General features: G+C 43.2%; 1 protein-coding gene across 1 annotated transcript in view; it reads left to right on the forward strand.

The window, feature by feature from the left end:
• The first annotated feature begins 393 nt into the window (after positions 1-393).
• Positions 394-14,382, forward strand: part of LOC128802444 (PH and SEC7 domain-containing protein 3-like) — a 119,861-nt gene continuing 105,872 nt past the window's right edge. Inside the window, exons 1-2 of the mRNA XM_053968828.1 lie at positions 394-889; positions 13,040-13,148. Coding sequence (XP_053824803.1) covers positions 869-889; positions 13,040-13,148 — 130 coding nt within the window. The 5' untranslated portion in view covers positions 394-868. The remainder of the gene's footprint in view (positions 890-13,039; positions 13,149-14,382) is intronic.

Genomic DNA, 14,382 nt, shown 5'->3' on the forward strand with positions numbered 1-14,382 from the left:
AGCTACTTCTGCAGTTAACTCTTCTAACTGGGCTAATGAGATTTGGGAGTATTTTCTAAAGCACAGCTTTTGACAGGGCAACCCCACTTTTACATAAAAGAAGAAGGCTCAGAGGTCCTACTTAGAGAAATTCTAATGCTGTGGCTGAGTGCTCTAAAATCTGACAGTTCAAGAGAGCTTCCAGAGAACTGTATAATAATAATAAAATAAACAAAAGTGGAAAATCAGTTTCGAGTGTTCAGATGGGGTTACTCCAAAGACATCTGCGCACTTCTGCTTTTTGAAGGCGAACTGCGAGAGAAAGCCCCAGGGCTTCTGCTTTTTTTTTTTTTTTTTTTTTTTTTTTTTTTTTTTTTCTTTTGTTTTTTTTTTTTTTGTTTCTCTCCCAACAACTGCGAGCCGCACTGAGGGGATTTAAGAGCAGAATACGGCATGTCCCAGCCCCCGCGGGCTTTGCTCGTGTTCCTGCCCAGCGCCACTGCTGCGGGCACGCGGTCTAGCTTCTGCTTTTCACTCTATTGCTTTGCTAATCCTGAAATAATTCCCTTCTATTTATTTATTTATTTAAAATCTTTTTCAGGAGCACGTGGTGCACTCAGCTCCCCTGCCCTCCCCTTCATCGCGCCCACTCCGCCCCCGTCTCCCCTGCCCTCCCCTCCCGGGCCGCCGCCCCGCCGGGCCCGGCCCGGCTCCGCCGTTCGGCCCGCGCCCTCCGTGCCGGGGCCGCCGCGCTGCCCGGCTCCGCTGCGGGCCGGGGGGCCACCACGGCACGGCACAGCCCGGCTCGGCGCGGCTGGGCTCGGCGCGGCTGGGCTCGGCGCAGCCCGGCTGGAGGGCGGCTACGATCCTCCACGGCCGGCGATGGGAGATGGAGGGAGCCGGCGGTGCGGTAAGGGGCGGCGTATCCCCGTGCGGGTGCGGGGTTCAGCTCAGACAGAGGCACTTTTTCCCATTTACTTTTGCATTTTTTCTTCCTCCCCCCCCCCCCCGATTTTTCTTCTATTTTCTTTTTGTTACCCTTTCTCTTTCTTCCTTCTTCCCTTATCCCTTTTCCTCTTTCCTTTTATTGTTTTCCTTTTCCCCTCTTAATTTATTTTCTTTTTTTTTTTCCTTTTTTTTTAAAATCCTTTTCACAGTGCCCTAAGAGAAAAAAACTCGGAGCCCACCTCTGTGCTTGTAACTGCTAGCTCCCGAGAGACACCAGCTGCAGCAGGGAAGCTGCACTCACGGCTGGAACCCCGAGCCTGCGTGTCGTGCAGTTCGTTTTGCTTGTGTCTCCAAGTAACTAGTCTGTCTAAGACATTAGCACTGTTGCTGCACTGACAAGCTCTCTTGAAATCTTGAATTAAACAAGACGTTGTCAGAAAGCGTTTGTCTGAGTAGCAGCATTGCACTTTCAGGGCAAGAGTGGGGGGTTGAGATGATTTCACCAAAAATGTAAAACTGTAGTATATTAAACTATGCAGGCATGCTCCTGTGCAGTTGAGGTGCTATCTTCATCCTTGCTCCCGGAACTGGAGCTACACTTCTCAATGGGAACATAAACATATAGTTGAAATTAGTTTGAACTTCACACAAACCCACTGAAGTTGCTAATTCCCATACAGGTGAGTATTTATGTGCTATAAACATCAATTACCTGTCTGCCACAGGGTCCAGTTAGTATATTGTCAGGCAAAGCCACATGTATATGTTATTGAAGTGCTTTGGGTGTGTAATAGGCAACTGCAAGTACTCTTAGTTTTGTAGCTTCAGTCATACTTTAATTCTGTCTGTGCATACGGCCATTCACACAAAATGTCAAATACAGTATTTGTAATGAAACTGGAGGTTGCACACCCAGTGTTTGAAGCAATTGTAATAGACTGCTGAGAGTCATCCAAGCCTTTCTGGTTCAGCTAGTAGAAAGAAGCCTCTTTCTACTCCAAATGCTTTTTCATCAGTTATATCCTTAGTTGATGTGTTTCAGCAGATATTACCAGTTTAATGCACAGTGAATCTGTCCTAGCTCTGTTGATTTTTATAGGAGTTGGTTTTGGGGTATACTTTTGATGGGAGAGAGGTGAGGTTAACCATGGTAAGAGACCCTGTGCAAACGATCCCATTCAATTAGAGCCTTGTTTCACTGGGGAGTGTGAGAACATCCTTTGTGGTAGTGGTGATGATAAAAAAAAAAAAAAAAATCCAGGAGACTTACATGTTGCCGTTTTCAAAATTTGAAACAAGTTTTGAAACAAAAAAGCTAGGACTTAATCTACACAGAAAAGTCTTGCATAACTGACCTGTGTGAAAGTGCTTCTCTTGAGCTATTCGTGCTTAAGTGGATTGTTTGATTTACTATTTCCAATTTTAAATTTTCAGTTTGATCTCTGTGCCATCAAAGTAAGAAGGAAAAGAGCAGTGAGGATCTTAATGAATGTGCTAGTGGCTTTTTTTCCCCAGCAAATCCTTTTTTACTGTTGTCAAGGTGCATAGCTGAAGGACATGGATGTTGTTCAGAGTACTTTCCCTCCCTGCCTCCACACCAACACAGTCCTTTCTATTCTTGCCCATCACACCAGGAAACTCTGGCAATTGATTTTGCAGCTTTGGTATAAGACATGGTTTGGGGTTTAATTCTGGGGCTGAGAGGTAGGCTTGCTGCAAGAGTGCCATGGAGCATCTCTGCAGGCACTTGTCTTGATGTGTGTGTTCTGAGACAAGTGCTGGAAGATTCAGCATTTAGGCAGCACAAGTTGTGCACCACACAAAGCCAACAGTACTAAGTAAGGGTGCTTGGGCCATGGCTAATAACCTGTCTTTGTGCTTGCACAGTAGCTGATTGCTTGAAACCATCCCTGCTTCATGGAGAGACAGGCTGGCAGACCTGAGAGCTGGAGTGATTTTTCTCAGGCATGTGTTTCTCTGAGGCTTATGTTTCTCTTTTGAGAGCCTCTGTTTGCTTGCAAGGCTCTTGAGAGAGAGCAAGAGGCTGGGGTACTGCTGGGTGCTGATTTAAATGTAATTTCGAGGTAGCACAATGTAGTGGCCTAGTGAAGGGAGCCCCAAGAAAGGAAGGGAGGAGATAATATTAGGTGGGTGGGTCCCCAGGGTACTGGGGAGCCAACTGCCAAGCTTCTGTTCTTCAGCTGAGGCTGGACAAACCTGTGAACTGCTGCCAGAACTCAAAGACTGGGGCTGTCAGAGTATCCTGCTGCAGATCAGCTCTGAGTTGTGAATACTGAGGATCCCCAGGGTGTAGCAGCTGTTAGAGTTGTTTGGTGAGAGTCTTGCTGAGCTTACCCAGCAAAGTGGTGAGTGGGAGTAAGTTTCTAGGCTCAGCAGGGACATATGCCACCTAGCGCCCCTGAAGGGACATTTCCTTGCAAATGGTCCCTGATGGAGAGCTGGCTTCTGGTGGAGCAGGGATTTCTCGATCTGCCTGTCCCATCAAGACCTGCTCTGTGACCTGGGTGGTTCATTGCATCCTAATGGGTTGTAAAATTGTGTGTGGCTTCTTCCCTCTGGAAGTTTAGCTGAGAAGGGGTATGTGTGCTAGAGAGCTTCTCTGGGCAGTCACCATACAGCAAAATGAGTCTGCAGATAAACAAATCTAGGTCTTGTGCAATTTGCGTCCTAAACTTCCTAAATGGATTGATGCCTGGCAAACCCCGTGATTGCAAAGACTATTTCCAGTCCTTATTTTCCTGTTTGCAGTGATGTGAAATTGAGGGGCGGGGGTTGTGTGTGTTAGAAATAATTTTCTTCTGTTGGATGAAAAATCTGTTTGAGACCAGCTCAAAGTGTCTGCCTCACACTTTCATTCTGGATTTAAGTGTTCCATGCCTCTCAGGAATGGCACTGTTTGAAGTATCCTTCTGCAGTGTGTTTCCAGATACTTCCTCTGAGTGCTGCTCCTCCTTGCTCTGAGATGTTTCTTGCTGTTTTGCCAGCTTCTGTTTGAGACCACAGATTCCTGTGATGCTAATGCATCCAAACATTTATTCTCTTCATTACAGAGATGAGCAAGGCAAGTTGTGGATGATACTTAAAAGCAGGGTGGAGTGAGAGCTAGCCCTCTGGGTGCAGGCTTGGTTGCTACAGGGTTGAATCAGGAATCAGAGGAGTTTGGGTATTATCTAGCCCTTGAAGCTTGAATGGCTTCTGAATTGACTGTAATTCCTGGATGCTGTAAGTAAAAAAACCTGTTTGGGCACTGGATCAGGCTGTCCATCAGTGATCAAGCTGTCCATCAGAGTGTGAGCACTGCATTTCCACCTCCACTGAGTACCTCAGCCACCAGAGATGGCTGTGGGAAGTGTGTGGCTCCCTTTACTAACTGCACAAAAGATTTTCAGGATTGCAACTTCTGGGCTAAGCCAAAGGAAACCAGGCTGGAGCTGGTTTCTGAGGATGGCCTGCTGGAGCAGAAACACACTGGTCACTCCCATGCTTGCTGAGAGCATCACATGATAGCCACAGCAACTTTTTGCTGCCTGGTGAAAGGACTGTCTTGCACAGGACCAGGAGTTGGACTTGATGATCATGATGGGTCCCTTCCAACTCAGCGTATTTTATGATTCTGTGACTGAAAGCAGGCCCTTGTCTTGAAACTGTGATGCAGTAGTTTGGGAGCAGTAAGAAAACAACATAATGGCACAGATTACATAATACAAGCCTCCCTTTTTGCAGAAGCCATGAATGGGGCTTGCTTTCTCTTCTTGGCATGAAATGGCACAGTGGAAGAGATGGCTTAAAGTGTACTCATTATTTTTTTACAACAGTTTTCAAATGGAAAGTGTCATTTGAGTAATAACTGTATCTCCCAGGCTGAATGAATGCCAAGTGTGATGGCAAGATGCACTTAAGCCTGGGATATGTCTTCATGTCAGTGCTAACAGAAGAATGCTTCCCAGGGAAGCCCTGATCTCAAGAAGGAACAAATTCTAGTACCAACAAGTTTTGATTGTTGTCAGCTGTCTTGTCTGTGGACTTGCTGTGACTTAATGAGGACAAAAGAAGAGGTATTAATTTCCTCACCAGTGGGACACTAGTGCCAGCTGGCCTGTGTTGTGCAGCTCATGGGGGATGTAGCATCTTTGATGTCTTCTGACTTCTTGCCACAGCTGGAACTCCTGTTGGCTCCTGACCACTTGTGCGGCCATAGCTGCCCGACAATGTTGGCAGTCCCTAAGGTGCACTTTCTTAGCAAGCATATGGTCTTGCAACAGTATTTTCAGTCCCCCAGTGCCTGCACCTCAGGAGAAATTTTGATGTATTTTCTCACTTCTGCCTTAATTGTGCCAGAGATATGATTGCTCAGATCAAACTTCAGTCACATTTCTGTTCCAAAAAACTTCTCTTAAATCTAGGTAAGGCTCAGAAAAAACTGCTGAATGAAAACCGTAAAATTAATTTAAATATGTGATATTTAATATTAATATTGATATTAATATATTCATATTAATATTAAATAATAATGCAGAATCAGTAAGCTATGTTGAAGATACATACCCCTTTTTGCATACTCTGTTGCTGTGTTGTAGTTCTACAGATTGTGCTTGCCACAGAGAAAATGCAGATTTTTACACTTTTGCAAATGTTAATTCTTCCATTATAGAGTGGTCTGATGGCTGGGTGTGGTGTGGTTTTTTGTTTGTTGGCTTGTTTTTTGGATTTTTTTAACCATTCACTGAAATGGAATGTTTTAATCACTTGGGGACGTTACCTTAAACTATGTTTATAATATTGATTTGAAAAATGAAGATGAGCTCTCCCAGTACCGCATCCCTCCATCCATAAAAGCAGTGTTTATTTAGCTGGACATAAAGAATGTACAGCACATGGCAAAGGATGCCATCTGTAAAGTTTCAAGAGACAGCAGATGTTGGCTAGGGTTTTGGAAAGAATTTAGTTGTTTAAAGGTACAGAACTAACTTCTAGTAGGCTCATGAGACATTTAGGTATATTCAAATTTTAGCTTCCATGGAGGAGAAATCTATGTGGAGCAGACCTGTAGCCTGTCTAAACATTGTCCTGCCATCTGAGATGCCTGAAGATGATGGAAGCACACTACCTGCTGAAGTGAAGCAGTCTGTCAGTTTGCTAAATATACTGGAACAGATTGAACAAAAACAGTAAATGCAAGATGTCTACTGCATGCATCACTGACTTCTCTGGATATAAGATGCTGTCTTTGCACAGTTTTTCTTAAATCACACCCTACCCCAATGCTCTTTGACATAACTCAGGAATATACTTGCACTGTGGCTTTATAAAAGTTTTGGGTGTTTTTCTTCATCTCTGTGTATTATGTCTAAGAACACAGTGCTTCAAGCAGTGAGCTAAAGTCTCCTTCTCAGAGGACTTGTTTTGATTCTTGCACATACCTTAGAAATTATGTGTAGATATCCAGGGGTCCCTACAGCATGCATCAAAAATCACTGACTTGACAAATACAAAATGCTGAGTGACCTTTAAAGGTAAAGTGTAATAATACAGACTTTGAATTAATATGTTGTTCACAGCCATGCAGTTACAGCTCAGACAGCGTCAGCCTTTGCATAATAGAAAGCATTTAATTCTGTATAATAGCTGACTGCTTCCTAACAACTTCAACCAAACAACAAAGCAAACATTTCTTTAAGGGGAGAGAAACTCAAGTGCAGGTCTAAAACAAGGTGACCAGACTGGAAACAAATTTAACCTGCTTGATACTGCCGCTAAGGCATTGAGTTTTTTTGTCACTGTTCCCAGTTTTTTTCCTAAGCAGAAAGTCTTTTGCTTCATTTCTGAACTGAGCATCTCTTTAGACACTGAACTTCTGTGAAGTCTGCCTTTGCGCAGGGCGAGCAGCTTTGATAGTATCTGCATCCTTTCAGTTTTGCTCTCTCCGGCCTGACTGATTCCTGTGAGGCTGCTCATAGTAAACAAACCCTGTAGTGCTGGGAATAATGGCATAGGAAACCTGCAGTGCCCTGGTGCCTTTTGGTGAATCCCTGGGGTAAGCTGTGGAGTGTGATGTGGTGAGGACTCAAGAGGAGCTGGCTGGATGGTACAAAGCCTGAGGTCTGTCCAGTCAATGGCCATGCCAAAGCCTTGTGAGCAGGTAATAGTGACTTGCTGCACTGGTTTGGATTCAAGGCCACTTTAGCCCAGGAGCATGTATGTGGTCATGGAGGTCAGCAGATGCCCAGGAAGAGGTCAGCTTAGAGATTCATGAGAAGGTTGTGATTTCTATATTGTCAGGGATTTGTATCCCTTGAACTTATTCACCCTTGTCAGGTACCTCAGTATTTTGGTTTCTGTGAGATTGCTTTGCAAGGTGGTTGTGGTTTTGACTACAAACTGTACCAGGAACCATGTCCTCTGGTGTGGTGCTGACTCTCAATACCTTCTTCTGTTGTCTTCTGGTTGTTGCATTAAAAAAAAGGTGCTGAATTACTGATTTTTCTTTGCTTTTTTAGACCCCTTATCACTGCAAACACCTCTGCTACATCTCTCAGTTGCCTTGTAGCTGAAAGGTCTTATGTGACCCTCTCTAAAATCCCGACTTCTCTTATAGCTGGAAAACAGCTATAGGCAGTGCTCTCACACAAGCCCATTCTTTCCTCCCCACCTTCTGGCTTTCTATACATCTCCCTGCAACTCCTGATAGTTAGGAATTAGTTTAAAACTCAGGCTTAGACTTCTTCTCATTCAAAACCTTGGCTAGCATTAAGTTTTAGCAACTCCAGCTGAGATTAAGCCATGCAAAGCTCCTGTTCTTTTGAATTTTAATCTATTTTACTAATGTTTTAATTCAAGAATTGCAAACTTGTATTAGTGTGGGGACATATAAGGAAAACACAGCTGTGGTGTATGAGGTCACATGGAATTAAACACTACAACCCTTGCCTACCCAGTGGTCTTACTGTGAGCACCCACACTCGTCCTGTGATGTTGGTGCACTAGGTTTTACCAGTTAGCAAGTTTATTTTAATGCCAGCTTTCTGCATTTAATTCTGTTACTTAGGAAAATGATTTAAGACAAGCTCAACAGGCATAGTCTTTTCAGAACAATTGGTATGACCTGTCAAAAACAGTGAAGCTTGCTGAGCTCTTGGCCACTCAGGGATGATGTGACAGCAGTGGCAGAGCTCTCAGTGCAGGATTCTGTAAAGACTTGCCCATGACATTGCAACTTGCTGGAGGTTTTAAAATCTGTGGAAACCTTCTTTCCATCATTCATGCTAACAGCATATACTCACTGTATCAGGGTATTTGATAGGCTGCTGATAGGCAATTGAGTTTTTTGCTGCTAGAGATGTTGGTAAAACAACGAGAATAGACCAAGCACAGCCTGGGATTAGAAATGGTCCAGGTGTGGCTGTGAAGTTCTCCATAGTAGACTGATTTACAGGCATTCTTCAAGGCTTTTTTCTACTGTCTTGCAATACTGAAGCATTTCCCCAGTAGCCTCAACGAAACTTCCAAAAGTTGCTCCAGTGTAGGGGCTGTTGCCTGCTGTCAGGGAGCTGACATCCAGTGGTGGTATAGCTGAGGAGGAAAGCAGGAAGCTCTGGGAAAGAGAGCTGTGCACATGCGAAAGCATGTAAAACTGAGGCTTCCTTATGATATGGCTTAGCTGTGGAGACATGCCTGAGGACACTTTCACCTCTCTGGCCCAGCTAACAGTTCTTCATGAATGGTCCTTAGGTCCCTTCCTGCTGATGTTTCCCCTTAGGATGATTGGTCTCTTGCTGTCCAGAATTTTGGCTGACTCTTGCTTCCTGAAGACTCATGCATGAGCACCCATCCTGTTCTGCTTTTTCTCAAGCACTCTTTTCCCAGGTCTCCTCCAAGGAGTGAGTCTGTCTTAACAGCATCTGTCCTCTCAGGGAATCTGAAAAATTCCAGACTGGAAGTTGCCATTTAATTATCTGCTTCTTTGAATACATCCTCCTTATTAGACATTTCCAAAGAAAATATATGACCTTAAGTGTGAATGCTTCAGGAGGCACGGGTTCATACTGGTTCTTTGTGTTCAGAGTGACCCATTGCTTGTCGCAGCAGCTGTGGACAGTATTATCCCCTTCCACTGAGACAAAGCTCAGCTCTCCTGTCAGCTCAGCTGAAAATGGTGGTGAGATAGCAAGAGTTTGATATTCTTCAGTTAAAGCTCTCTGACATGTAGGTATGTGTCTTGGTTTGAGACAAGTTAGGAGGAAACATTCACCCCAAGACAGTATGATTTAAAAAAAAGGCCCCAAGACAAAACGAGTTGGTCCCAAAAAAAGGTCCCAACCAGAACCTCAGTGAAAGTCAAAAGAGGATGTTTTAGTGCTTTTCTTTTGTGGAGAAAGGAGAAGCATTTTCTTCAGTTTTTTATGACTCACTATACCTATGTAAAAACCACTGGGATTTTTGGAGGGCAGTTTGAGGGGAGCTTACGAGTTGAAATAAAATTCATCCAGAGAACGAAACTGTACTTCAGGAAAGGCAGCACCTGGCTCTCACCAGGAGTTAAAGACACCTCTCAGGGGTGAATTGTGGAAACAGTTTCTCCTTGCAGATACTGATCTGCTGCTCCATTCACACATCCAGACAACAGAGCAGAGGCGGTTTATGTGCTTCTTGCTGGGCTAACTTATCTGTCCTTGTCAGCTCTTGCTGGAGTAGCAGGAACCCTGTGGTCTTAGCATCCTGCTGCTGTTCAATTCAGTGCTGAGACACAGAGTCAGCAGCTTCATTCCTTTGCTGGCCTGAAACCACCATGAGCACCACAGGCTTATCTTAAAGAATCTCTCTGCTCCCTAAACATGAAACAGAAGGCCAGCAAGGTGGGACCTCTGTTGACCCATGCCAATGCCTTGTGTGAGGTCAATAGAAACTGGTCCAGTGTGTTGGCAGGAAGTCTGAGGCGTGAGGACTGCCAAGTGCAAACTAATGCAGCCTCATAAATGTTAGCTAAAATTCACTGTGAGGCAAATGCAACCTTCCTAACTCCTGACCAAGAGCTGTGACCTAGAGAAGTTGGCTTGATCAAACATGTTCAAATAGGCAGAAAGCACTGCAAGAGTGATGCAACAAAATCTCTGCCCAGAGCATCACTGGACTGAAAAATAATATGTATATGGCTCATAAGAAATGTATGTTCAGCTGGGCTGATTTAAGGGGATTGGTGCTCTTAAGCGTCATCCTCTTCAGCAGTGACAAAGACGAGATGCTTCAAAGGTGGTGGTTAAAGCCCTTTGAGGGAAGCAATTATGAAATGGCTGACCTGGATGCAGATTTCTTTGCCCTTGAGCTGAGAGAGAAGGCTTAAGCAGAAGTTTTATGTCCCTTTCAATCTTGCTCGTATTTAATCTTTGCTAATGCAGCTTGAAAGCACCATGAATATTTGTCCAGCCCATTTCTGGGCTCCTCATTTCAGGGCATTTTGACTCCTGCAAAGCTTAGGTGAATGGTAGATCAAAAGAAGGAAAGGAGAACACATGTTGTCTCTTGATTTGGACATTGGTAAAGCAATAGTCTTGAAAACTAACTGTGACCTCAGAGCATCCTCATTCTTTCCTGCTCTTGCATTCTTTTTTAATGTCTTGTTTGGATGAAATATGATAAACTTACCCTTAAGCCTGGATATAGACTTCCTTTATACATCCTTTTAGTGCTCTGACAACCTAAATAGATGTTAAATACAGCTGTTCCCATACACAAGCCAGTATCTTTAATTTTCATCAGCAGCATTGAGCACTTCTGACAATCAAGTTACCCCTTTCAGATGCAAAGACCAGGATTATGCAGCCTCTGTTTAGGCACTTAACTCTGATAAATGATGGCCTATACACTGAAACCCCATTAATTTTACAATTCACTTGTGACTGTTACTGGATGATGCAGAGGGTACTGTGAGCTGGAGTTTTCTTCTTTGCTTTACAATAAGGTACAGGCAAATAGAGATCCTTGGAACATGTGTTTGCTGGCAGGGATACTCAGTGCATCAGATGTCTGTGAAATCTCAAAGAGCAAAGCTGAGGGATGAAGAAGCTGTGTCCCAGAGGTGTATAGATCAGAAATTCCTTACTGCTTAGGAACTGGACTGTTCTGTTCATTTCATTTTTCATTTCATTTATCTGTCACTGGGATTTGGCACCAGCTAGTTGTTAGCCATCCCATCCCTTCACATTCATCTGAGTAGGCTGAATTTTTGTCTGGCTTTGTAAGTTACTCCTGTCTAAGCTGTTGCAGTCAAAGAGCCTTCTCCTGTGTGCTCTGGCTACAGGTATTCCTTTTCTAGCCCTTCCTGCCTCCCTGCCAGTGAATGAATGCAGGCAGGACAGACATGGTGATTTCTTCCAAGCTCATTTTGTCATGCTTGTGGTAGTCATCTTTGTGATAGAAAGCCCTTTATCTGTTCCATCACATCTTTACCAAAGAATTGGGTAGGCTGGTGTTAGCACGTGCATCAACATACTGGAAGCCCTAGTGCTGAGTAGTTGGACTAGTGAATGTCTAGTGGATGGTAAATAAATTAGTCCAAGACCCCTGTGTAAGATCTGCTGTCGACTTAGGGCAGAGTGGCGTTGGACTAAATCTTGCAGAACTGGCACAGTGCAGGAAGGCAGGAGAAAAAATGGGTGTAAAAGGCCAGGGGAACCTAGAGCAAAACCATTCCAGAGCATGGGGAAGATAACTATTCATCAATGTGTACTTGGAAGAAAATACAATTGTTGGACAGATGGCCTAGGAGGAATATATGGATTTGTGATTCCATCCATCTCTGATTAAAGAGCCCTGACTGTGTGTTCCTCTGAATTATATGTCCCTTGTACTTTGAATTCTTGTTTGTATCTGACGCTTATCCTGAGGTATTTGATTGAAATGCATAAAAGTTATTGTTGTCCTGGGGGACAGAATGTTCCATTTAACTTTGTTTTTTAAAGAGTGTTTTCATAAGCTAATGCTTTCACAAATGTAAACCATGCCATGACTTGCTATGCCACAGCAATTGACTGCCTCATATGAATATGAAGTTTACTGAAGAATTTATAGAGTTAGTGATTTATTTTATCTGTCACTTCAAACAGAAGAATTATGGGCTCCATCTTGCCCAGCTGGGAAGAAACTTTATGCTGACTCTAGATATTTTTTGCATGACAGTTTATTGCTGGCATGTGCTTTAGCTTAGAGATTTGTTTTGTCCCTATCTGTTCAGAAAAGTATTTTGATCTTAGTCCTGTAGCCTTTTTCTCTTCTGAGAAACTGGACCTTTACTCTGTCAAAGTGTTTCTTACAAGAAAGAAGCAGTGGGAAGGTGCTGGGGGCACCAGGCCTGGGTAGAACCGGTTGCTCAATCCGTCTGTCCATTCGCCCCTCCAGGTGTTCCCCTGCTTAGTAGGCTCACCACCCTGTGTCCTCTCCCTGCCTCCTGGCCAGATAAGCAAGTTTGACTTGTGTGGTATGGTTGTAAAACCAAACTGGGCTCTTGTCCTGACCTAGACAGTTGTGGTCATGCATGGGCTGCCCAACAGGGACCCTTAGACAGTACTCCTGTCTAAGTACATGTTTGCATACCTTATCCTTCCTCACCTTTTTAATCATCCTTGTTGTAGTCCTTGTTCCTCACTTTCTCTACCCCATTATCTTTTCAAAGAGACAGCCTGCCTCATTTATGGTTTTCCCATGGGTTCCCATGGGTTAAGTTTTATGACATACATACTCAAATTTGCTATTTCTGATACTATTCCCTTGATATTTTTAACCCTAAGCAGTATTATTGAGATAGTTGGCCAGTGCTGCTGGCCTTTCAGTGGGTAAGCTGGCTAAAAAGTGGGTAAAGAGTGGTTGGGTGCTCTCACATCTCTGTTAGGTCTTTGTACTTAATACTGAAATTCTTGGGTTCAATGACAGAGGAGTGAGCTCTTAAGAAGCTCCCTGAGTTTGCCCAGGTCTACTCTGGATGATCTTGGTGGTGACAGAGTGAAATGAATACTTTAAAAATGCTGCCTGAAGGGATTTCGTGTTCCTTCTGCTATTTATTCACTAAAAGGTATATAAGCTTTGTTTATTTTTACTTTAGGCAGAAGCACTTCTGTGGGATAATGACATATCGGCTCATGCCCAGAATGTTGCCAAGGCCAAATATGAATTTTTATTTGGTTTGGAAGAAGAGGAGCCTTCAGGAATGTGTAAGTGCTATTTATTACTATTGTGTTAAAAAAAAAAAACAAAACAAAACAATAAAAAAAAAAAAACCCAAAAAACAAAACAAAACAAAAACAAAAAAAAAAAAAACCCAAAAAAACCCCAAAACAAAACAAAAAAAAAATCCTCTTAAGCTACTCAGGAAAGTTTTGCAGAAGCTGCTCCTTTAATGACCCCATGAGGGCTCACTCACTGTGCTATGCTGTCCTTCACAAGTACTGAACCATAGGATCCTGCTGGTTTGGCCCCAGAAAATGACAGTGGTTCCCTCTCTTATACCCCTGCCTTTCTTTCTGGTTCATGTGGGCCACCATGATGTGACAGCAGAGACTCATGTGCTGGTGGAGGGAGTCCCTGCACTTCTCTGCAGTAGAGTTGTTCAGCCTCGAGTTCTGCAATTGCACATGCTGAAACATGGCCATTTCTGCCTGGAGATCCTTCCAGAAATGTGCTTTGTGGTCTTTCTACAGGTAGAGATAGGTAAGATTTTAATTCAGATACTTGAGGCAGTACCTGAATTGCTCTGCCCTCTGTAGTCAGTGATTCCAGAAGTCCAGGTGCAATATCTAATGTTATGCCTAAGGATCTGTCTTGTTCCTGTTGTCTTCTTGTAAATATAGGGCATTTTCTACCTTTTAAGAGCCCAAGCCTAGAAGAAAAAAAATGTAGTTATTGTAGCTATTCTTCTTGCCTTGTCAAAATTATCAACAAGCCCTGCCCTCTTTGAAAAAGCATTTCCTCAGGCTATTCTCTTTGTACCTTGATCCTTTCTAATTGCAAACTTTCTGGAATGTCACTTAATTAAAGAAGACTCCCTTCTTGCCAGAAAAGGGTAGCACTTTGTTCAGAAACAAACTGTGTATGCTTCTCAACATCAGTAAGGAAAAAATATTAATAATAATAATTATAATAATAAAGAATAAAGAAGAGTTTAGTTTCTTCCTGGATTTTATAAAGTTTGGCCTCCACTTGGGAAATCCTAATTGCAAAATGGAAAAAAATCCAAATTTCCAAAAAGATAAAAAACCCTCAAAAAAACCCAAACCAAAATGACCTCATTTAGAATTTTAAAAACTCTTCTAAATTGTCACAAAATGTGTATCAGTTTATTACATGAATCATGATCACCTCATTTCTTGCTTGGAAAGACACAGTGTGAGAGCACTGTCAGCAGGCATTGGTACAAATCCAGAGATTGGTATTAAATAAAGTATGCTA

This window comes from Vidua chalybeata, chromosome Z (genome assembly GCF_026979565.1).
Source record: "Vidua chalybeata isolate OUT-0048 chromosome Z, bVidCha1 merged haplotype, whole genome shotgun sequence".
Classification (NCBI taxonomy): Eukaryota; Metazoa; Chordata; class Aves; order Passeriformes; family Viduidae; genus Vidua; species Vidua chalybeata.